Source organism: Parasteatoda tepidariorum, chromosome 7, assembly GCF_982258835.1.
Source record: "Parasteatoda tepidariorum strain Cologne lab strain chromosome 7, Ptep-v5.0, whole genome shotgun sequence".
Taxonomy (NCBI): domain Eukaryota; kingdom Metazoa; phylum Arthropoda; class Arachnida; order Araneae; family Theridiidae; genus Parasteatoda; species Parasteatoda tepidariorum.
The window spans coordinates 14323928-14350342 of NC_141761.1; the positions used below are offsets into that span (position 1 = coordinate 14323928).

At 28.6% G+C, this 26415-nt stretch overlaps 1 protein-coding gene across 9 annotated transcripts; it reads right to left on the bottom strand.

Annotated features, from left to right (window-relative positions):
- Positions 1-235: 235 nt before the first annotated feature.
- LOC147806879 (inositol 1,4,5-trisphosphate-gated calcium channel ITPR2-like) lies at positions 236-25206 on the bottom strand. 9 transcript variants are annotated; one of them, XM_087167357.1, is made up of 8 exons: positions 25111-25196; positions 24208-24350; positions 22870-22912; positions 15836-15947; positions 9934-10091; positions 8523-8683; positions 6727-6827; positions 236-464 (listed from the first exon to the last, which is right to left on the bottom strand). In XM_087167357.1, the coding sequence occupies exons 5-8, from the start codon at positions 9991-9993 to the stop codon at positions 457-459; spliced, it is 330 nt and encodes a 109-aa protein (XP_087023483.1). In that variant the 5' UTR covers positions 9994-10091; positions 15836-15947; positions 22870-22912; positions 24208-24350; positions 25111-25196; the 3' UTR covers positions 236-456. The 9 variants fall into 9 exon arrangements, with proteins under 9 accessions (XP_087023483.1, XP_087023484.1, XP_087023485.1 ...); XM_087167358.1 differs by lacking the exon at positions 25111-25196 and adding an exon at positions 24489-24512; XM_087167359.1 differs by lacking the exon at positions 25111-25196 and adding an exon at positions 21520-21580 and having other exon boundaries at positions 24208-24476.
- Positions 25207-26415: the final 1209 nt, after the last annotated feature.

The window sequence follows — 26415 nt, forward strand, 5'->3', positions numbered from 1 at the left end:
TGTACCCTATACAGAAATAGATACAACCTACAGCCGATAATATTGAGAAGCTGTCTACAGATGATGATTCAGTGCGGTATTGATCAATAATTCATGTCTTACTGATTATATTTTGTCTTGCAGCAAATTTAGCAAAAAATAAGTGTATTGTACAAATATGTACTAATATAATCACCTGGTTATCTCATGTAATGAATTGAATGTACACTGAAAGTAGTTAAATACATAATCAACATTGTCTCTAGCATACATTTTATTATACAAAGATATATAAATACAAAAAAATATTCATAAACAATACAAATATTACACAAATTTCTATTTACATTTAATTTTAAAAATAATAAAGACAACAGAGAAATAAATATTCTTGTCAACATAGAATCACTTGGAATAGCATAGAAGAGTACTGAAAAACTTCAATATAACAACTGCAACAAACAATGCTTGACTTTTTCAAAATCCTGAAAGAGAAGATATTAAAATAAAAATTATGCAAATCATATATTTTAAGCAACTTGAGTATTTTTGTAGAAATGTGCTTGTAAAACTAAAATTTCTATCTTGAAAAGTTTTTGTTTTCATCATTTCATTGATAAATTTTGACTCATCAAAATACATATTGTAACACCATGCAAGTATACACCTGCCTTATAATTTAGAAAGATTTTGAACACAAAATTCCTTTTTGAATGAAATTATTGATTATTGACTCACGAACCCATTAAAATTGACACCTAGTACAGGAAAAGCTGAATGTTAAATGAAAAGTTATTCAGGGTGTTCACTTTTTTATTTTGTGCACAACTTTTCTCAGAAAATATTTAACTTTCAAAAACATACTGTTTTTTTTCCCATTATTTATTTAATGGTGCTCAATTTTATTGCTTTTAATATTTAAAATAATTATGATATTCTAATGTAAATTATTGTTTCAAGGAAAGGTATAGAAGAAAAAGTACTTCTAAATATATATTACTTACATACATGAATTTATCAATTGCATTTCTTTTTCGGTTTATTTTTATGATTAAATTTGTTATTGGATTCCTTCGACAAAAAAAAAAGTCAAAATTTACAACATTTTTCATATTAAAACAATAATACGTAATGAAATTGAAACCAATTCAGTAATAAACGAAAAAAGATTGCTCAAAATTTGCTAGTTAAAAAGGCAAATAATTTTCCAATACTGTAACTAATTTATATTTCAAAAAGTTTTTAAATTACTTTAAGGGTGATGCTTTGAGAAATTCATAAGTTTTCCTTACATAAAAAACACAAGAGTTAGATAAGAATAATCGCAGATTTGAGCAAGTCACGATTTCCGTAATGTCTCTATATAACTGGTACAGATGTAAGACAAAAAATGAAATGTTTACATAAATATTAATAACATTGTTTACATCTCTGAAGAAATTTCCTTACTTCACTTTTTTTTTATTTATTTAGTTGCTTTTTTAACTAAAAATTTTTCTTAAATACTCCATTACTACGCCTACTACGGAGTTCTCCCTTGAAATAAAAAAGCGCAAGATGCTTCCTCACAGAAAAGGGTACATCGAATTTTTAAAGGGCTCTTAATTAACACAATAAATATTTAACAAAATGTGTACTATTATGTAGTGGCTGAATTTGATTCTCAACGACTGTAAAATTACCATCTTATACTATTTTACATGTGTATTTCAAAAAGTAGTTCTCACCCATTATCAAAATGATAAAAATTTGTGAAAAACTCATAATTAACACCATAAATATTTAACAAAAAGTGTACTGTTATGTAGTAGATGAATTTAATTCTCAACGACTGTAAAACTACCATCTTATACTAATTTACATGTGTATTTCAAAAAGTAGTTCTCATCCATTATCAAAATGAGAAAAATTTGTAGTTTACGAAAAAAAAGATATGCTAAAAGAAAACCATTGTGCACACTTTAAAAAAAAATTTACTGTAAAGCTTGAGATTTTTTTTTATAATTTAAACTAAAAATTATGAGAAAAATAAATATTTAAAGGTACATTTAAAAAAAATATATATTTATTTCAAAAAAGTTTTAATATCCCTTAATAAACTTATTGATACCAAAAAGAGAAACTTTGAAAAATTTAACCAGGTGAGAAAAATTCTAACAAAGTAAATATTTGTAATGGTATCAAAATCAAACCTATTAACACGAATAATTTTTTAACAGGAATATTAACAGACAGTGTCATCAAAGGGCAGTGAGGAGAGGTGGCCCTTATCGAGGAAGTACACTACATACTACATGCATTTTCATTTGATACAGAAAAATCAGTTGCCATTTTCTGTAGATTAGTATAGCAGGTGTTACACATTAACCACTTTCAATATATACTTTTCAAATTCTAGTAAAAAAAAAACTTTGCTATAAGACGCACACATCAATGGTCACAAACGAAAAGAAACAATCTAATCTAATGAATAATTCGGAGGAAAACCGGACTGAAAATATTTAAACCTGTTTGATTGCCAGAGGACAGGAAAGTTAAAAAATAATCTTTGAAAACTTCAACATTTCAATGTGCAATTAAATTGGTTCTGATGTTTTTCATCTTTTTTAACTCATAAGAAAATCGTGAAATTTCTATAACTTTTTTGCTTCCTTCGCACTTAAATGTTGGTTTAGTGATTCCTATTGCGTTGACATTTTAAACTTCTGTTTCAAGAAAACTTTTTTTTCGAAAAGGTGTATTTTTGCCAAATAAAAAGATTTTCTACTATTTAAGAATAGATAAATAAGTGAAATGTAGGTGTTATTAACATTATTTTTAGTAACCATAAATTAAAAAACTTTTACAAGGCATTTTACTTGCTTGGACTAAAAAAATTTTCGTATTGCAAAAAATTGTTCTACCAAATAATGTCTTAGAAGGCATTCAATATTGTACAGGTTAGTTTCAAGATGCTTCAAATCAGCATTTATTTTTCTCTCTTTAACCTATATATTTTTTAGCTATGTTAACAAGGTAGGTTTTTAAATATGATTGTGTTTGCACAATCAAAATCTTATTGTACATAATAAAATTTAAAAAAAGTATTTCATATACATTAATAAAATTTATAAATAAAACACGTTTTTTCATTGAATAGGGGAGAGAACTATTAAAATGAAAATAAATAAGCTAATAAATCATGTTGGGAATGGTTTCGCCCTTTCAAGAATGGTGTGGTATAGTATGAGCTGCTACTACCTGGCGATTCCATTATGGGCGATCGGTATAGGCTACAATTGATTCGTTTGTGCCGTGCATTAAGAGAAAAACAGCCCGAATATGAGCAAAGGCATGACAAAGTTATTCTTCATGACAACGGTTGGCTTCATGTCGCAAAAGTTTTTTATAAACGCTCAAGTGGGATATTTTACCACACCCGGCGTATTCGCCAAACATTGCTCCTTCTGATTACTGGTTCTTCCGACGGACGCAGCACGATTTGGCAGGTCACCGGTTCACTTCCTTTGCAGAAATCGAAAATTGCCTCTTAACTTGGATCGCCTCAAAAGAAGAGAAGAGATAGAATTCGAAAATTGCCTGAGAGGTGGGAAAAAGTAGTAACCAACGATGGACAATACTTTGATTAATCTTTTCATTAATTTTGTTCTGAAATAAATGGATTTTTAACCACAAAAAAAAGGACTGTTTTAATTTGTACTCCCAATACATAATTAATTATTTTATTGAGCAATAAATGCATACTAAAGGCAAAACAGGACATTTTAAACCCAAATTCTAAGTCCTGTTGTCCCTTGGGTCCTTTCTGTTTTTCTCTTTCATTTGAAAAGAGAAATGAAATTTAAATTTATTTTTTTTTAAATGTGCAAACATTTCTACGTAATTGTAATGATCTGCATCGTTATTTTCAGGGTGGCCACTCAAATCAGATTTCAAATTTCTCTGATTTTCCCAGGTTTTCCAGATAAAAATCTTAAAATTTCCAGGTTTTTGTTTCTTTTTTCTTGTAAAGTGTAGGATGTGTACAAGAAAAGTGTCGGTATTATAAAATATTTTATTCAAAATATTATTTTTTTAACATATTATCTTGAAAAAAATTATTTATTTTGACAATTTTCAAGATTTTTTATTTAATTTTTAATGTTTTGGTACAAAATTTTGAATCAAAAATCATTAATGCAACAATTGTAAAGATTTGTTGACAAACATTGCGGTTAGCGATTGTAAAAATATGTGATTGGTTGGTTTGCTGAGAAAAAAATAATTCATAGATTTCTTTGTATGGGAGTAGAAAAGCTTTGAGAAAAAGGGTGCAATATAAAGTCTATTATTATTAAATTATAACCAACTAATTTTTGGAGAATTAAAAATACAAAATCAGTAAAGTTAAAAATACAAAAACATTTTGTCAAAATAGAAAAAAAAATACCACCAAAGCATCGGAACAAACTTGAGCCATAAATGGATTCAGCCCAAGAACAGAATTTAAAAACAGAAATTTCCTAATCCCTTTTTCCACCTCCACCAGAATCTTTCCTAAATTGAACAGTCCCATAGCGGTCAAAGGTTTCTACATTCGTTCAGCAACCGTGGCAGAATTTTATGTGGCATTCTAGTTTAACAGAGCTGTAATGGAGCAAATTTTGATGCAAGCAAAGTATCGCTAAGTTGATAATATTTCAACTGTTTGGCGATACATTTCCGTTTAAAAAAAAGTGGGTATAATGGATGAAATGATTTAAATTAAAAAAATTTGTAAATAATTTAAATTGGTGAAATTAAAAAAATGATCAAAGAAAAAATTTCCAGCTTTTCTTTAAAATTCCCTGATTTTTCCAGGTTTTTATCCAAATTTCCCTGGTATTTCCAGGTTTTTTCCAGTATAAAAAAAATTCCCTGATAATTCCAGGTTTTCAAGGTTTTCCAGGTGGGTGGCCACCCTGTCTGTATCTCTGTTTTATTAATTTTTTAGCTCCTAATATTTATCCTTTTTTCAAAGTACTTTTTTTCAAGGGAGGAATCATTTGAAAAGAATGCCTGGAGGTAGTTATCTTAAAAATCTTTTACAATTTTTATACATTATTTAATAATAATTAACACAGATACATAAATAACAGAATACAAAAAAGGACAGTTTTCCTTGAAACTTAAATAAGTACTTTTCTAATTCATTAGAATATTGTGGGCAATCCCTGGAAAATAGTACTTGAAATAATTTGGAGACATGATTTCACACTTAATAGTTTGCAAATACTTAATAATCATTAAAGAAATTCCTGGCTTTTGCTAATAGAAATATTAAATAAACAATTTAGAATGTTTATATCAAAATGGACACATCTAATTATCGAGAAGAGACTAAAACCACAATGAGAATGAAATGGAGGAAACAAAATGTCACAAGACTTCAAACTACTAAAAAAAAAATTAGTATTAAAAGATCAAATGCCTTATGATAATTAACCATTAAATGAAACTTTTATTGTTTTGAGGAAGTACTAATTAGTGTTAAGCATAGACTCGCTCTTAGAGGCTGACTCTAAATTTAAGCCTATTTTATATGTGTTAAAGATTTTATATGTAAGATTAAGCTAAAATTTGTAAAGATATAAGACTAAGTAAAATATGTTTGAGATTAGTATATTGAGATCACTTATTTAAAAATTAGCAAGTAAATAAAAACTACGTCATTAGCCTGAGTATGGAAAATGTTTCCAGACAATGAGTCTCAGCTAGTTGTCAAGCCCAGCTGGGACTCATCTCCAATAAGGATGCATTAGCTTCTTATTATGAAATACTAGAATGTAAGCAGATCAAAAAATTATTAATAATTATTACAAATGTAATTATTTATTTTCTATTTAACAAAGATAATGTACATTATGATGAGTTCCGAACTTAATAAATTAGATAAAAGAAATAACTGACAAAAATATAACATTTGTAATCTTTGAAATCTCTGTGACTTATTAATTATCGTTAGAATAAATTTAGAAAGCTTCTCCTAATATAATTTTAAATAATTTAATCTTAAAATATTTTTCAATTGCTACAAGAATTATACTGACAGAAAAAGAAATTTATGTAATTTTCACAAGCTTCCCACAATTTTCTAGAGCTAGATACAAATTTAAATTTCTGCACTTGATAATTTATTAAAATATCACATTCCATTAAATTACAGTAGAAGTATTTTGAACAATTTCAAAGAAGTTCTAATTAAAAAAAAGTACACATAAAATCAAACTCTTCAAAATAACTAAATACTAAAAATAATAAATAAAAAAAATTAAACAGTTAAAACAAAAAATTTCAGCAGGTATGCTGGTAATAGTAGTAATACTCTTATTCACATAAATATCTCTTCTTCAATGTTTTTTTTTTCTTTTTTTTTTTAATGTAACAGAAGATAAGAAGCCATTAATAAAATGAAGAAATTGAAATTTTCAGCAGTTTCCAAAATATTTCATTTATTTTGTTGTCAAAGAAAAAAATCTGTAAAACTTAAATCTGTAAAAAATAAGTAAAAAATTAAATAAACAAATAAATGAATAACTAGAAAACAAAGTAATTGGTAATTTGAAATAAAAAATTAAGTCAAAAAATGCTAAATAATATTGCCTTATTATTTAATCCTTCATTTATTAACTTGAATAATGTAAATAAATATTTAAAAAAAATATTAAATATAATATTTAAAAATAATGTCCCCAGTAAATAGGAAATTTATTTAAAATATTACTTTACCAGATGTTTTGGACTTTACCAGATGGATGGAGATTTCGTTCAGCATTTTCACTGTCACCTCTGCCTTCCATTCTTGCCAGCAATAACTTCGATGCATTGTTCTGTGTAAAATAATACACAATAGGTTACAAAAGTAGCTAACAATTTTTTTAAACCAAATTTAAATCCATTAACTTAAATCTAAAACATTGCATATTGGTTTACTTAAAAAAAAAATTTTATTAAAAAATGGAAAGGTTAACAACAAATTACAAAAACAGCTACAGTTTAGAACCAATTACAGGTTTTATTATTCTAATATTACATAAGTTTATAAAGATAAAACATTTTTTGTTAGATTAGATGAAATATACAGAAACCTTCAGTTCAAGGACTAAATCCATTCGTTTTCCCATACTGTAGTAGTAACTACCTGGCTACCACACTGTTTCCTAACCAACCAAGGAACTTAATTTAGAAACTATTAAGGATATTACATTAGGTTGGGTTTCAATAAGAACTATCTTACACAGGGTTACCACTCAAATCTGGGAAAAAAATTCCCTGTACATATTATACACAATATATTAAGTGGAAACAACAATTACTGTGCTCTTGTGTGAGCTATATTGGGCTAACTATTTTTATTATATTTAATTGCTGGAAAAACAGTGAACATACTTAAATAATGCTTTAGCAAATGAAATAATTTAGTATAGCTGAAATATAAGGGTGAAATATCCCATAGATTACTCTTTGAGTAGTCACCATTTTTTAAAAGACAAAAATAAGAAACAAAATTCCCTGTATTTTCCCAGTTTGTAAAGAAAAAATCAAAATTCCCTGCATTTTCCTAGTTATTTTAAGTGATTTTTAAATTGCCTGTATTTTCCAGGCTTTTCCTGTGGAGTGGCAACCCTGTTAGAATCAGAGAATGATAAAATCATTTCTCTCCTTTCTTTTGGGATCCTGAACAACAATTATTCGAGTCCTTACAACATAGGATCTAAATAACAGTGAGAAGCATTTCAATTATCGATTTGAGAAACATTTGCTTTTAAACCACTTTAACCAATATTTTAAAAGCTGACAGAGTTGTTCAACAGAAACTGGTCAGATTGTTCCAATACAGCCAACTGAAATTTAAATCTTGGCCCTGAGAAGTAGTACAATATTTACATTGCACCAGAAACTGCATAATGGGGGACAAACATCACTGAAGATGTTCAGAAATATGCCATCACAATTTTGATCCATCTGCCCACAAAGTTTAGCACATTATGGTAGAACAGTTTAATAAGGTTACTTCTCTTGCTGATCAAAGTGGTTACCCACTTGCTCAGTGAAGCTTGACTTTGTACAGGAAGTTTTACGATCAGTTGACTGAGGGATAGCTCTGAGAAGTTCATTAACCAAGTACATTGTTCATTAACCAATAATTTCACAAGTAATATTATTCTCACTTAAATTGGTTCAAAATAATTTTTCTTAAACTTAAAGAATTTGATATCAATAAATGGTATATGAACTGATAGAATACTTAAAAGCACAGTCACTTAATACAAATAGAAAATTGCGATCAAGGATATTTTCTTTACAAAATTAATTTAATTTATTCATTTTAAAACTAATTACATTGGATTGAAAACTTTAAAAGAAAAGAGTTAGTTCAGTATTAAAAAAATAAAATTTTTTAATACTGGAGAGGACTTTTTGGAGAGGACCAATTTTTACCACATGAGTACACTAAAACAAAAGCAAATACAATGTGTAAAAATAAACACTAAATGTAAAGAAAATGAATTAAAACTATTTACTTGATTTTCATGGCATGGTCCTGGCAATATTCAGGTTCATTAATATATAAGCCTAATAATCCAAGGCCTCCTGTAATACTTCCATATATACAATCAAGGAACATAAGAGTTTCAGATACAACATTGTAATTATTTTTATCGGTTTGATTTCTCAAGAAATTCTAAAAATAAAAGAAATTAAAGATGTTTAACTAAAGCAGATGGATATTAAATATTGTATTCAATTTTTCAAGTTTTGATTTTAAAAAAAGGAACAGATAAAAACTAAATAGTCATAAGTTATGTAATTAAACATTAAATTAAAAAAATTTAAATAACATTTTTAAAAAAAAAACAATTAAAATAGTGCATAGTTGTCCAAAATAATGTTTTAAATAATAAATTTTTGGGTGGTAGTTTTTATTTGCAAGATGCAAACAAAAATATTTAAAAAAAATATTCATAACTATGCAATGCTTATCCACTCTTTATAATTATGATAATAATTAAGGATGTCGATTATAATTTGGAAAAAAAGAGAGATAACTAATCGGTTTGCACAACACAGACATTTTCTTTCTTAGACTTAATTTAATTTAGTATATGTTTCTAATTGTTAACAGTCTTAATGAAAATATCAAAATAAATAATAGTAAATAATATCAAAATTAAATTATTAGACATAGTTATCATTGTGAATCCACACAACTTAATAGAATTTTAAAAAATATACGGTTAAATGTAATGAAAAAAGTTTGCTTTACATTCAGAAAAATGAAAGATACTTTAAAACTTACAAAATTCGAGAGATTTCACAATTAGAACACTAGCATAATAAAGACGATTTTCGATACAAGACTTTGGTTATAATCTCCACAAAATAAATTGTACTATATTTTCAGTTATGTCAATGGCCACAGTTATACCAATTGTGAGCATTGTAAACAAATAACCAACTCAAGGGTTTAACATAACTAAATGATGACTATGAAAGATGCAAGGAAATCTTTTTAAAAAGTCACAATGCATATAATTATTTGAAGTCTCTCACAATATAGTGAGTTGTTTCAGATAAAGAGTGAATAAAAATGTAGTTCTTTACAATATATATTTGAAGATAAATAAACACACTGCAACCTGTAAATTTAAAATAAGTCAAATATTTAAGATAATTGATTTACTACTTCAACAGCCTTTTTGGATAAAACAAACTTTCTCAACTTCACTTTGAAATTTAACTATAATTACTAAATAAACAAAACTAAACACCACTCAATCTATAGCTACGAAGCTACATCCAAATTTAATGAACTAAACTCCCGTAAAACATATTAATACTAAATAAGGAGCTAAGGAATATTTTTAATTTGAATTTTTATTTAATTTATCCTTTTTTTCATTAATAATCTGTGCTATGAAAATGTGCACTTACTTGCAAATCATAATTATGGTTTTCACACAAGAGTTGTAAGAATCTTAAAATAGGCTGCATCAGAACTACTTCTCGGGGAAGTTTGTTTTCTTCGGCATCTTTTGCTTTTTCAGCCTTTTCGGCTAAAATTTCTTCAAGAGCAATGTGGGTATGAGCCCCTAAAAAGAGTTTGATACAAAACTATTAGGAAAAATATCAAAATTTTGTGAAATAAATGTCTTATAACATATTGTTATAAATATAACAGAAATATTAAATGAAACTATTTTAATCTTATATTCTATACACAGACATTTTAACTTAATTAGTATCGATTTGAAACAATAAATATTATTGACTGCATTCATTGATTAATGTGCTTTAATCTCCAGTATTGTTTTTTTTTAAATCTTAATACTGCCATTCAAAACTAAACTAAACTCAGTGACACAACAGCCCATAAAGGGCCAAGGCCTACTGTGCCCATCTCAGTTTTCTTAACATTGGGCTCAGGGGTGCAGAAGCAAGATGTTGCGGCTAGGTGGTCAGTCGAATGCGAACCCCCCAGTGTTTAGCCCCCAAGCATGCTTGGTACTCATTTATCGACCCACTCAAAGGATGAGTCAACCTTGCCCGGCCCGAGGATCGAACCCAGAACCTGTGGCATGGGAGCGCGAAGCTTAACAGAAATTAAGGGATTGTCGTGATGATGACTATTGTTGAAAAGACAAAATGCAACACATTATGATGAAGTAAAAATAACTAATTAGAAAAATATTTACCAGGGTATCTGTTACATTTAATAAATTTCAAATTCATGACTTAACGAAGTTACTATTTTCTCTGACAAAAACACAACAATAAATTTAAAACAGCATTATAAAAACATTTATTGAAATTGTAATACCTACTATTTCAATGTCAAACCAAAGTTATTACACTCTGCCTCTTCATATTTATAGATTTTAAATTTTAAAAACAGTGTAAAGAAAGAGTTGAAGCCATAAAATAGCTGAAAAAATACAAAAGTGAATAATTTTTTTCTTCGGCAGAATTACATTCGAAAGATACTTTTCTTGTTCATAGGAAAATAAAAGAATACTCCTGAATTTTCTGTTCACATTTCGGAATAAAAAAATTTACCAATTACTGGCTTGCCCTCAGGTAGAATTTTAAATTGATAAAATAAAAATAATAACAAAAATTCTGAAATCACAGAAGTTTCAAAGATAATTTGCTCTAGAAATGATGTTTTTCCTTTAATTTTTTGAAAGAACACCATAATTTTTATAGAACACGATAAAAATATTTTATATTTTAATCAAATATGGGAGTGGTGAGTGGGAATTTTGTTACAAATTCAGATATTCGGAACACTATAAAATTGGGTATGAGAGGGGTAAATTCCATTTTAAAAATTTAATCGGCGACCTAAATCCATGACTTTTCATGATTTTTTTAAAAAAAAATTAGTTAAAATCATGACAAATTTTGCTCAATACCAAAATTCATGACTTTCCAGGTGCGCGGATACCCTGTATTTAAAAAAAACCTGGTAGATTCCTTATTTATATCAGATAATAATATTACAGGTGTTATTATGCTTTTATAGAAACTAATAAAAAATAGCATCAGCAGAAATGCAGAATGGATATATAAAAGCAAAAAATAAATATACATTTAAGAATATTACAATAATATAACAAATAAATATACCAAAACAAAAGTTTTATCTCAGAAATTTTCTAACAGATAAATAAATAGCAATAATTATATAATTGATATGTTTCATAGAATTATTATTAATTATTCTAAAATAAAGAATATAATAAGAAACACCTGTGTGGTGACCTGGTGAAAAAGAATAGCTTCAATGTAGCTCATACATGTCGTAAAAGGCGACTAAAGTGGGTACCCAGCGTCCGGGGATATGAAAATTTACCCTGCCCCAATTTAGGGCATACGGGTAAATGTTTATGTAAATCCAAAGAGATATACAAATCATAAAATACACAAGATACATAAAAAAATGGCAACAGCCCATGAACATGGTGGGCGAGTAAGATAAATATTAAGCTATAGAACAAGAGAGAAATTTAAAACCAGGGAAAAGCCCCAAAACAAGTAAAATTCTAAAAGTAATTTAACATCAAATGCTAAAATGAGCAATTTCAAAATCTATAAGAAATTAAAATTTGGGTGAAATAGTAAAACTTTAAATTTACGAATCATATAAAACTCAACAAATAAAAAGCTAACATCGTAGTGTAGATAGATAAGATGATAAAAGCAGGTGTAAAGTTTTAAAAGTTGATAGTTGAAATCAATAAGTAAAAAGTTAAAATGTTGGCACGATGGAGGGACAGTCTAAGTTCAAAAGTAATAGTTCAAGTATTATAGTTTACGTAAAGTCTAAAATGTTCTTTAGGGTCACTTTGATGATGTATTTGATAGTATTTCTGCAGGCCTGATTAGAAAAGAGTTGATGTTCAGTATTATTATTTCGAAAGTCAGTGCCACGACGCGTCTGGAATTCCAGGCAATCAAGTAATAGATGTTTAATATCCTGGAATTCACCACAGAAGTTACAGTTTGGGGATTTCCCGAAAAGGCGGTATTGATGATTACCAAACACGCCATGGCCTGTAAGAAATTGATTTAGGTAAAAATCTGCCAGCAGTCTGGTGACCCTTGGATCTTTAAAAAATTTAAAAGTTTGATGTCCCTTAGTATTGTTTGTCCATTCGCTTTTTCACCGTGTCATGACACATTCATTTATTATCGACTTGACCTGTACTTGGGTTAGTTGGACAGTGAAATCCACTCGGTCGAGACTGATGGCTTCCTTGGCTGCCCTATCCGCCTCCCCACATGAGCTCTAGTCCAATTAAGAGTAATACCTTTATGCCATAGCTTTTTAATTGCAATTACCGTCGAGTTTTTGTGAGTTGGGTCAGCTAGGGCATCAGAGTCCGGGGGTATAGCTGGGCACACTGCCCCTGGGGATTATATCAGGGAACTGTGTTAGGGGTTGGGCGTGGGGCCAACTACCCCACCCTGTAAAGGACCTCCAGTTCAGAAACCTCAACAATGTGCATATACCGGGCTCTGTTTTACCCAGACGACTCTGCATGGGAAGGGATAACCTTGCAATAAGCTAGACCATGACTATAAGCTAAATATCCTTGCAGTTCAGGAAATCAGATGGTTGGGAAAAGGCATTTTTGATTAAAAAAAAAGGGAATGCAGGGTATATTACAGCTGCCATGACAAATCACACCATTTTGGTGTTGGCTTCATTGTGAACAAAAGAGGGCAGTCATTGACTTTCAGGTTATAAGCATGAGACTCTGTAAAATAAGACTGAAAGGAAGACATTACAACATAACCCAGATTTGTGCTCATGCACCGACTGAAGAGAAAGACTATGTGGAAAAGGACTTATTATACGACCTGTTGATGAAGAGCTATAATTCCTGCCCTGCACACACAGGACATGAAGATGGTAATTGGAGACTTCAATGCTAAGATCGGCAGAGAAGGATTTGTTAGATCCCATGCTGGTGATGAAAGCCTTCACTTTGATACTAACGGAAACGGACAGAGAGGTTTTGACTTTGCTGTGTCGGAAAATCTGTTCATCACAAGCACGGCATTCCCACATAAAGATATACACAAGCTTACTTGGCTGGCCCCTGATGGGTTAACTGATAACCAGATGGATCATATACTTGTGGACACGAGACACCATAGCAATGTGATGGACGTGAGAAGTTTTAGAGGAGCCAATGTCGACGAGACAATGTCCTTGTGATATCCAAAGTCAGACTCCTATTATGCAAGAATTTCTATCACAGGAGAGAAATCAGAGATTTCAAACCTGACATTTCTAAATTAAATGATCAAAACATTCTTAAAGAATATAAAATTAAATTCTCCAATTGAATTCGTGAACAAAAAGGGAAACTAGGCTTCACTTTTGACTGGTACGCAATAAAGGATAACATTTTGACATCTGCACCTGAGGCTATCCCAGATCTGGAACGACGAACCCGCAATGAGTGGTTTGACAATGATTGCAGAAAGGCCACAGAAGACAAGAACAAAGCCTATAGATTAATGCTACAAAAGCATCATACTCACTAGAATTTCATGCACCAGATAAAAGAAAAATTTGGTTCACAATAAACACGCTTAAATAAAATAATTAAAAAATATATATAAAAAGAATAATTTAAAGGTAAATAATAAAATATAAAAAAAAAAGTTGTGACAATCTGTTGGGAAAAAGAATATAAGAGTAATTCAAGTAAAGTGGGTTAAGCATGTATAACAGCTTGTTTTACAACAAAAGTTTCAGTAATCTGCAATAACATAATTTTTATAGTAATAAAAAAATCACTTGATTGACATCTTTTAAATAAAAAAAGTACAGTACACTCTCGATTATCCGGTTTGCGGATTATCTGGTTTGTGGATTATCCGGTTTGCGGATTATCCGTGCTCATTCTGGAGTCACACGAAAAATATAAAGAGAAACATTTTAAAGATTAAAAAAAATTTTATTCATGAAGTTACAACACTACCAAATTTTTGGAAGCAATATTCGTTAGTGGATTGAAGTATATCGAAAATATCAGCAGCATGGTCAAAGGTAAAATCGTCTACTTTATCACGATCTTCGAGAAAGATAATATCGCTTGATGAGCAATCTTCTTCAGATGTTCAAGAAAAATATGATAACAGTATTCTCGAACAAGCAAAAGAAATCTGAGGTTTCTAAATTCTTGACGTAGAAAATTTTGAAGATTTCTTTCAAAGTGATGCATGTGAGCCTGACTTCCAGTATTTGACTGATGAAGACATCGTTATGTTGTTAAATCAAATTGTGATGATAGTAACTGATGCAGAAGATGTAGTAAATGAGGGAAATACAATTTCTATTTCTGCTGCTCTGTGGAAATTTTATTAGATTATATGGGAGGATTTGATTACGGTGACATTACTGCGGTTCGTAAAACATATGACGAAGACGCATTACACAATTTTTTAAAAGGAAAATTTCCAGTTTGATGTTATGCATGCAAATGTCAGTAATTTTTATATTTTTTGTACTGATATTGATTTTTTCTCTAATTAAAAGAGTTTTCGGATTCTCCGTGCTCCCTGTCCCGGTGATTAACCCGTATAATCGGGAGTGCACTGCATTTGAGTTGAAAATAATATGTTTGATTAAAAAGTTTGAGATAACAACCTATACACATTGAAGGAGTGTCATTGAGTTGAATGACAAAGGAGCAGGAATCAGCTGTGTTCAAATGCTAAAATGGCAGTGATTCAAAACCTTATATACTTGGGTATTAAGTAGACGTGTACTATCAAATATTTCATCAAACATGTAAAATGATTGGTGCTTTCAGACGCTATAGACCGACGGGAAGCCGAAATAGTGATTGAATGAATTGTGAAGACGTTGAATAGAACAATGTGAAAAGCATGCTTTTGCATAACGCGCGAAAGTCAACATGGTAAAGGGAAAAAAAGTTCATTTTTGGAAAGGGGATATTAAGCACTTTTTAAAAACACCCAATGAAAAAAGCACCTTCAAAGGAATTTAAAAAAAAAAGAAAATAAGCTCCTTTAAGTCCTTTTTAAAAACGCTACGAACCATGTAATAATAATGAAGGTTTGTTTAATATTTTTCTGAAACTTGACATGAAACAAAAAGAAACCAATAATTTGCAATGATGACAAACTTTGTAATCTATTAGTATAATAAAAGCAGAACAATGAATAAAAAAACACACACTTGGTCGTTATCAGAACTTAAGCTTTCATAACTATTTATAATAGGAACAAATAAGAATCAATAGTTACTGCTTATTTACTGCCCTTGTAAGTAAATAGTTAAGACTAAACATACCTTTTCTCCATAGTCTGGGTCTAATGACATCATTTCTTTAAAAGTTTGCAGCACTTTAATGCAAAGTTTTTCCTCTTTTTTCTCCAACAATCTTTCAGTTTGACATATAAGTCTAAACAGCAAATAAATAAACTATGTGAGAACTAATAAAATTTCAAATAACTGATAATGTATTCATAAAAAATTTCAAATTAGGAGTAAGCATTTATTGAAGGAAAATGATAAAACAATAGCATTTGGTATAAAAATTCAATAAATCAATTAAAAGTGGTATTTTTACCATTTGCATGTACCAAATGTTTTTGAAAAACATATTTCTTTAAAAAATTTTGGGAAATTTAGTACATTATACAGAGTAATTGAAATATGGAGGCATATTAAATTGAAGAAAGATTTATTTAAGAGATGCAATAAGTTTCCTGCCCTTAACTTAAAGCAATTTATTTTTTAACATAGACTTGCTATAAGTATGTTATAAATTTTATTACTCTATAACTTAAATTCTATGATTATTGCAAAAATATTTTTCCTAATATGTTACCCTTGTATTCAAGAAAAGTAGAGTAATCTTTCTGCTGGTAGTAAATAGAAATAATGAATATTATGTACAAAAAGAATTTTGAAAGGCAAGCGTCAGTCTTTTAAAAATATTTAGTCTAGTGTTTGCTTATTTTAGTACTATATCCAAGCATCTAAATTTATTATATTGATATTGAGATTTGTTAATAGCACAAAAACTGTTATTTTTTAAAACTCTTTCCGATTTTCGCGTTGCTAATGATTTATTTTATGTTATTCTCATGTTTGTGAATAAATAAATTTAATAAATTTTTCACAGGAGTAAAAATTCTGTAGTGAATCTATCATAAAAATAAGCTATCCTCTAACGTAACAGTTCATACAAATAATAATATTTAAAAGAGAACTGTTTAAATAGTTCTTCAGACCGGAAAAAAAAACTCCACATTGTTTACGCGAAGGAAGCAAAATAAGAAAGGGCAATTAGTTATATATTAAGAAATTCTCTATCCAACTACAAATGACTAAATCATCTTGTTAAACATATAAAAAACTTTAATAAGACTAATTAATGTAAGAAAGAAAACTAAGACGCAAAAATGGCATAAGACTCATTAAGTGATGTGCGTGCATGAGCCATTTTATCATAAGATATTTTTAAAAAAATACTTTTTTTTTTAATTTAAATATATATATATATATATATATATATATATATATATATATATATATATATATATATATATATATATATATATATACATTACCAAGTACTGAAATGTAATTTATATTATTTTGAAATGAAAAAAGTATATTACAATGAATTATACATAAACAATAATGCTATAAAGAAAATTAATATTACTGAAAACGAAAATGTATTGATGCAATTAAACAAGGTATGAGGAAAATTATACTTTTTTTAAAGAACTCAAAATTTATGGCACCACATATAAAGGTCTAAATCTACTACCTTGCAAGTAGATTTTAGACTTTTAATTGCTTTTTCGTATTAATTTGCATTAATAACTAAACCTTTAAAGTCTAACGAAAAAGAAAGCTCAAAGAACGATATTTTTTAAAAATAAAAAAAACTAACTTTCTAAAAATTTACTGTACATTTCAATTTAATATACATTTTTTGTTTTTAAACTTAGTGAATAATTCCAAAATTGAACCATTTTATTATAAAATGCTTAACAAAGTCATAATTTATCCTTTCGAGTAGCCATAATTATACAAATTATTACAATATACTAATGACCAACCCTAGTTGTATAATTTTAAACCATGAATTTTAAAAGGATGCAAATGTATTGTAATATATATTCTTTTAATAAGAAAATATATATTCTTTTAATTGGCATTACTTCTTGTTTCTTTCTTACAGTAAAAATTTTCAGAACATTTTTCTACTAATTGTTTTCAATTAAAAAATAAGGAAAAAATAACAAGTATTCTCGAATATTTATATTCAAGCAATATAAATAGAAAACAAGACATTAAAAAGTGTAATACATATCAGTTATATTTAATTTTAAGTTAAAAACATATTTAAGTGAATTATTACATATTTTAACAATTGCAAATATATTTTGATAACAGATACAGTGATTAAGAAATACTTTTACTAAGAAACTTTTAATTAAAAAAAACTATTAAATTTCATTAATGAATTGAAAAGCATAATTGATAAGTGATTGAATTCCACCTCGGTGAAAACCAGAGTTTATAATCTTTTATATAGGTTTCCTTTTATAAATATGAGTATAACTGTTTATAAACATTAATATTCAGTATAAAGATATTTCAGATAATAATTTATAAAATATTTATTTATTTTTTATTTTATTTCCAATGACAATTGAACATCAAAAAGATGACAATAAATCTATAAATAAGAGCAAGCAATTCAGTAGCGTTCCCAGAGAGATTTCCGAGCGAGAGCAGGGCACCTAGACAGGTGAAACAAGTCTATTACCTCGTGGAGGTCACACAATGTACAAAAGGGATCATGAACCACGTTGATGCGACATAGATGTTTTTTCAGGTAATCGTGGCCAGTTCTCAGACGAAACACGGCAACAGATTCCATCCTAGGCCACCGAGGGACATTGAGAATCTGTTTAAGCCATGATTTATTGGAATTACGATTTTTGAGTTCCTCGTGAAAAGAGGCCCTGAAGATGTTCTTTATGAGACTTTTGATATTATAGAAAGGGAGTCTGCAATTAGTTCTGTGTAGGACACAGGCTCCCTTTTTCGCCAGGAGATTGTAATTAATTGTGCAATTAATTAAAATATTAATTACACAGGTTAAGTGTGAAGAAAAATACTGAAAATACCCTCACATTTCATACATAGATGTTTTTTAAAAGTTCTAAATCCACCACATGAATCCACCATTTTCACATTTTTCCCAGCTTCAGTTCCATGAGGGAATAAAAGTTCAGGTTGATGCAGAACATCAACTAACACTAATAACTCTGATTGAACTAGAGGATGGAGTTGATCCTCCAAGAGGGACATGATATCCTGAAGACATCAAGCAAATACACAACATTAACATCTGTGTTTAACAAAGTGAGTCCTTAAAATTTCAAACCCTACAAGACAAATAATTAACATTCTTTTCTAAAAATGTTAATAATTTAAGCATAGATTTTTAATAAATTATCATCATAGTTGGCCAGACAGCCCAATGTGAGCCAATGCCTTCCTCTGAAAATTTCTCCATGACGACTTCCTGATTTTTAACAAATAAAAGAATATAAATCAATCTCAAAAAGAAAAGAAAATATTAAAGAACAGTTGATCATTTAAATAAAAATAAATTACCTAATTAAAAAATGTCTTCATGTTCTGATTAAAATAAAATGCCATTTTAACAGCAAAAAAATTACAACATAGGAATGAGAAATTTTCGGAAGTAACAACGTGTTTGATTTATCATGGTTCAAAAAACTAGTAAAATTGGTAAAAAAAATTCAAAGGTCTAAGAATGGATTCAATTTAACACGTATCAAATACCAACAAATTGTTTAAAAAAATTTAGATTGATAGAAAATTTTTCCAAATGAACATTTACAAAAGGAAAGTATTAACTACTCCATTTTCAATTACAGTAATACATGAATGAGTTTATATCCTTACAGATAATCCCCAGTTCAATTCTCGCCGTCATAGCTACATTTCTTATACATTTTAATGTTTTTTTTAATGATAATGAAGACTTATAAATACAATAGACAATCTGGTATACTAGGGGGTGCACAACCTGCGGCTCGCCAACCCTCAATGTGCGGCCGTGGCCGTAATCTGAACAAAACAAAAAAAATTACTTTGTTTTTTAAATAAAAAAAAATTTGGAAATTTCAAATTTACGCATTAAATTTTTGATGCACCCAATTACACTCAATGTAGTTTTTGATCGTTTTTTTTTCGATGGTTACCTCTACAGATTTAGGCATAGTTTTGAAAATCTCATTATTTTTAACACATCATTATTACGATATACGAATTTCTAATTTTAGTTATTACTTTTGACGTTCTTCGTGTGCTCCGATTTCATTGTAAATCCAATGACTTTCCGGTAGTTATTGCTGCCAATTTTCACGTACTTTCTGGAATCGCGATTTTTAAAAGTTATGAAACGCTTTATTTCTGCAAACTCCATGAAAAATCTGATCCACTTTTGATCCTTTTTCGGTAGCTACGCATTTCCGCATGGTTTTTTAATTTTTATATTTTAGCACGATATTATTATGAATCGCAATTAAATAATCACTCATTTAGAAAACCATTTCTTGACGTGGTTTATTTGTGCCGATTTTATTGCAAATAAAATTATTTTTCAATCGTTATTTTGGCAATTATTGTTACACATTTCTACAAGGTTTTGAAAGTCCAATATTTTTTTATACGCTATTTCGATACTTTCCTTTCGCATTTAAATACATAAAATTATGACGCGTTTTATTTAAACCATTTTCACCGTAAATATAAAGGGATTTTGACAATTTCCTTGGTAGTTACTACTACGTTTTTACCCGCGATTTAAAAAAATTCTGATATTTTTCATACAATAATTTGACAGCACGCGAGTTTTGAATAGCGCATTAAAATAATTACTTTTTACGTGTTGTATTTGTGTCGATTTTCACATAAATATAAAAGGTTTTCCGAGCGTTTTTTTTTCTTTCCAATTATTGCTACATTTTTACTTCTGATTTAGAATATCCTGATATTTTAGCACAATATTACAACTCTTAAAATCCGATACTGTTTAAATTTTTTTTTTTTGAAATTTAAAAAGTAATTACGTATTTTAACAAAATCGATCCCTTCCTGAAAAGAATTTAAAAAAAACATGTTGTGTACATTTATATTAAAGGCGTTCCCTTTTGCTAAAATATAATTCAAAACACGTGTATATTTCTTTAGACCCATGAACAAATGCAAGTTTAACATCACACACCCAACCTATTTTTTTTTTGTTACATGATTTAAAAATCACATGTCGAGTTTCGTATTTACACGTTTTAATTCTTCTCATAATTTAAAATTCACACATCGTAATTCGTATTTATGCGATCTTTAAATTGCGCATCGCATTTCGTATTAACAATAACGAGATTTGAAAATTATCCATCACGATTCATTTTCATGCGATATAAAAACCATATATCGCGATTCACACATTTTAAAAATCATGCGCTGTGAGTAATCTTTTCGCAATTTAAAATTGTACATCTCAATTCATATTCACGCAATTTTAAAATCACACATTGCGTTTTATATCTACGCAATTTAAAAAGCACACATAGAAATTAGTATTTAGGCAGTTATAAAATAACACATTGTTATTTGTATTAACGTGATTTAAAAATATGGAAATGAAGAACACCATATAGGACAAATTCCAAAAGTGATTAAGTTATTTGCCCTAATTTAATACTACTTCTGTCGAAAGATTGTTTTCCAGAATAAATTTGGCCTGCTCAAAATTACAGAGCAGTCCGTAAACAAAATTATTAAATTTTCATTTAATGGCTCTAAAAAGCTATCACATGATAAAGTGAATAAAATTATCACAATATTTAAAAAAATTTCAAAATACAGGATAACCATTAAATAATTTTTTAAACCATTTTCTATATACTTACACCATTTCATATCATTCATGATTATACGCTGGGAAATGATTTGTATATTATTAAATTTTAACTGTAAAAAATATAATCAAAATAAGTTTCGTAAAGTAGTGTAAATGTTACTAATTGTTTATGCATACGTGTATTAATTGTTAATAGTAAGTGTCATGTTAAAAAAGTATTCGCCATAAAAAATTGTAAACAAGTATCTTAATATTTTTTTATTATTAAGGAAAATAGTTTATTCAAAATTAATGTTTTCTTTCTTTCTTTTTTTTTCCTCTCTTTGCCCCTGCGTCATATCATTAATTTGAAATAAATGTTTTAAAGCTTAAGTATATTCCCCAACTATATGGTAAATCTTATTTTCCGCAGAACGGATTTTGTGTCAATTTTTATCATTCTTAACCCTATAAAGTTTCTTTCAATCAAAGTATTTAACTTGCATTTATTTTAATAACTAGAATATTTTTTTTTAAATTTAATTCTATGAACAAATTTTTTAAAGTTAAAATTTATGTTTAAATGGACTTATGTATTGTGTAATATGATTTTAAAAAAACATGAATTTTCCCAAAGTTTTTAAATTATTTCAATTCATCTAAATTTTTTTCTGATTAACTGATTCTGATTTTCGGATTCTGTTTTTTTCTTAAGTAATCAGTTTAGAAGTTTTAACTTTAAACATTTAAAAGTATTTAATTTTATACTAAGATATTACAAGGTTAACTTAGAAATAGAATTTAGTGGTTAGAACAATGTTTTTATAACAATTGCTACCTAAAATTGCTGTGAATATGTCTGCCTAAATACTTTGGGTGTTCCATTTGGCATGTGGTCCTTCATTGGTCAATCTGCTATACATGGTAGACAAATGGAGACCCATCCCCATTAGGCTGATCATAAGAGGAATTTATTATAATTCACAAGTAGTAAGATATATAGACTTTTCAAATATTTGCCTAAAGAATTTCATTGCTTTAATATCCATCTAAATTAAAAGACTTTATTGAAAATTGATAAGGACTAATATTTCAAAAATAACAAAAATAAAGGAACATAAATACATCGAGATAAATAAAAGACTATTTCAGCATGCAACTTTACAAATCTATATGGGGATTTCAAGAGTAGAGAGTCTCATACATACAACTATAAAAACTTATTCGAAAACAATAGCAGGTGGACATAGCAAAATAGTTTTTAAGACATTAATCGAATTTCTATTATTTGTACTCAAATAAAAATGAAAACAAACATTTCAAAATTAACAGAACACTATCAGGTACAATGCTTTAACTTCAGTAATAAAACAGATGAAAATTAAACTACTAAAAATGCACGAAGCATTCTGAAACTCACTTTGTAGAACCATTATAAGGAGGGTTTAAAGTACCTTCTGCATCTGAAAAAAAGATTCAGCATCAATAAAATGAATGGCAATCAAATTGATTACTGACAAAGGCTCAAACTTTAAAGGCTATCAGATCAGGAAAGAATTTGATAAGTAGAGATACAAGGTTAGCAGAAAATAACTTGTTTGGACCCATTGTTTTTTATTTGGATAACTTCATTGAAAATATTTTCTTAATTTACCATTAAATTGCTATTGTAAAGAAATTTTTAGTTTAAATATCTTATTACCAGCAATTGCATATGTAAATACTATTTAAATGTTATGCGTGTATACTTCATGATTAAAAGTAGAAGGCAACATTAAGCTTTGGTCCAAACAATACTAAGTACTGATAGAAAAATTATTTTTATACTACTAAATGCAAAATTATGTTTAAGAGGACCACCCAGGGCCGGATTTACCTATAGGCACACTAGGCACGCGCCGAGGGCCTACGAAATTCAGGGGGATACGAAAAACTTGGGAGAAAAATTTTTTTTTAAAAAATCAAACATAGTGGAATCAGAAAAACAGTTTTGTTTTTCTGATTTCACTGTGTTTGATTTTTTTTTTCTTTTCACGATAAATTTCGCACTCAATAAATTCTTTTTATTCTTAAATTTTATCATTAGTTTTTTTTTTTAAAATTCCGTTGATCTTGCCTTGTTCCGGGTTTTAATATTTATGCTAGTGCCTTTTTTAACTATCGTTTCGGTTCGATAATTTTCAAGTGTTTTGATTTAGATTAATAAGTTTTCCTTTTATTTATTAACTTCTATTTTACTTCATTTCTCAAAACATGTAGTGGTTAATCGTAGAAATAATTAAACAGAATTAGTTAGGCAAAGAAATTTACACCAATCATTTATTTTTTCACTACAGTATGTTTTAATACTTATACCACGTTCCTGTTTTTTTTTTGTTTTTGTTTTTTTTTAAGCTTTGCATTGCTTTAAAAAGAATTATATTATCCATAAAAACTTTTTTTTAAAAAACAGATGGGACCAAAATTAATGTCAATGTACCATAAAACATTATAAAAAGAAGAAAATAATAATTTATAGAAAGTAAAAATAATGAGATGCAATCATAATGCTTAATTATAAACGGAATCTTCTCCCTTCAATGAGAAAAAATACTTTTAAGAATACATTTTAAGTTAGAATTTAATTTGAGTCTATTTTAATAATCCTTTGAAGAAAACACTATCATATGATCATTTGTAATTTCAGAAAAATAATACCATGTGTGGACAGTTGTTTTATTTTTTACTCTGAGTTATGCACAAATGTGTAGGTATTAACCTTGAACTGGTAGATGGCTTTATGATTTTAAAGAGTGCAGAGATCTTGGAATTTCGTTTGTCATTTTGATTGTCTATGTACCTGCATCTTCCTTATTAAATCTTTTTGTGAACCTCTGGTACTTGTTTTTCTTATATGTGGACCTGCAATGAAAAAATCAGGTAGATATTTACTCATTAAGATATATTTGGAGCTGGCCACATGCAGCAATTATTCCTTAAAGAAACCTCCCAATCATATAATCATTTGTTCTTCCCAGAAAAATAAAACAGTAACTTTACCAGCTTCATGAAGTCGAAATTCGCAACAGCCAGAAAAAGAGAATTAATTGTTTAATTCAGTAATATGTTTCTACCTTTAGAGTTGTTTTCTAAAACTAATCTTTACGGAATCAAGGGCTTTTTCAATAGCTGAAACACTCAAATAACATTTGGAATTACATGGTTAAGGTAAGATTTTAATAACCAGTTTTACTATAACATGATAAAAAGTAGGTTTTCAGTGGTAAAAAAAAAGAGGAAAAACAGCGAAAACCTGTCAAAAATTAGCAGCCCATAATTTATTTACATGTTTACTATTTATAGCTGATACAAGTAAATAATATATGTATTTTATAGTTAATACTTGGCAGTAATGAATAATATATGAATAAAAAAAACAATTAAGGACTAAAGATGTACTTAAGCATGTTCATTAAAAATATTATTTTAAACATGTTTGTGACTAAAATTATCGTTTTCTTACTACGTTATCATAGACTCACTTTAATAAAAACTTCAAATAATAAAAGCAATTTTTTAATATTAACCAAGACAGCTATTTTTCTTGTTTAGTACCTTATCCTGTAGCTTATTACAGAAAATTATTAATTTCCGACAATTTTTTTGATGTTGTTGTCCCTACCTGAAAATAGCCAATTTGTAGGGAATAACCCATGTACCATATACAAGCAAACTCTTCATCAATCATTAAAAGTAGGAGCACTCATCTTAATTTGGAACTACATTTATTAGAAAAGTTAATGTCGTAAATTTATTTCAGAAAGACTAAATAATAACTAGAATCATGTATCAGAAAGAGATCAGATTTTTGTTTTGCTGAGTATGTTTGCAGCTGCACATGTCTGTGCGATTTAAAACAAGCTTTGAACTTTCAAATCTTTGTGTAGACGCAGTAGCTACAGGTGGCACAGGTAGGTTGGTACTTTACTTACGTTGTACTAGAGCTGCACGATGTGCTATTCACAACGAACTGGGAAACATCCCTGAGGATGATCCGAAGACAAGCCATCACAATTTTGATCCTCTGCAGAGGGGATGGCGCCGCCGCTTCGGTAGCCAGGCAACCAGCACGCGAAGTCCAGCAATCTACGGTAGAACAGTTTAACGAGGACCAATACCGCACACCCTCGGTCCCTATGCAGACTGACCCAAGTGGTCACCCACCCGTACACTGACCGCAGACAGTGATGCTTGACTTCGGTGATCTGCAGGGAACCGTGTCTTAACGATCAGTCCACTGCGGGACCTTATCATTTCAGATAAAAAAATTTAAATTAAATTAAATAATGACCGAATTGTGAACGAAAAACAAAATAAGACTCAATTTCTTAAAAATAAAAAAATTTTGATATTCGATAACATGTTTAGCTAATTAACAAGTAATATGAAAAGAATATTTTTTTAAAAAATTATTATACTCTCTAATAAAACAAAGTGCTAAATGATTTAAAAAAATGAATAAAATACGCAAATCTTTCAAATTTTTTTAAATAAACAAAGCTGATTGACTTATGTTCAAATCCAAATGACAAAAATAAATTTTGTTTTAACTTAATTTCTAAAAATAAAAACAACAAGATTTATGAATTTAAAATCAGTAATAAAAACTCATTAATCATCAAACTCAATATGAATAGTTGATCGTGCAAAGCTAATCACAGATAACGCAAGTGAAAAAAATTCGTCGTAAATCTGCCGGTTTAACTAATTTCGATTGATTTTTAAGCCTAAGATTTCAAAAAATGCACCATTCAATATTATTATACTTTTACACATTGTGTACCCCCTAGTAAGCCAATAATTATTTCCTCTGGTAGAGTACACTAGTACCCGGTAATATAATGCGTGGTCCAATATAAATATTATGGGTCAATATTAAGGTAAGATATCGGGCTATATGCTTTAATACAGAATATTGACTTCGAAT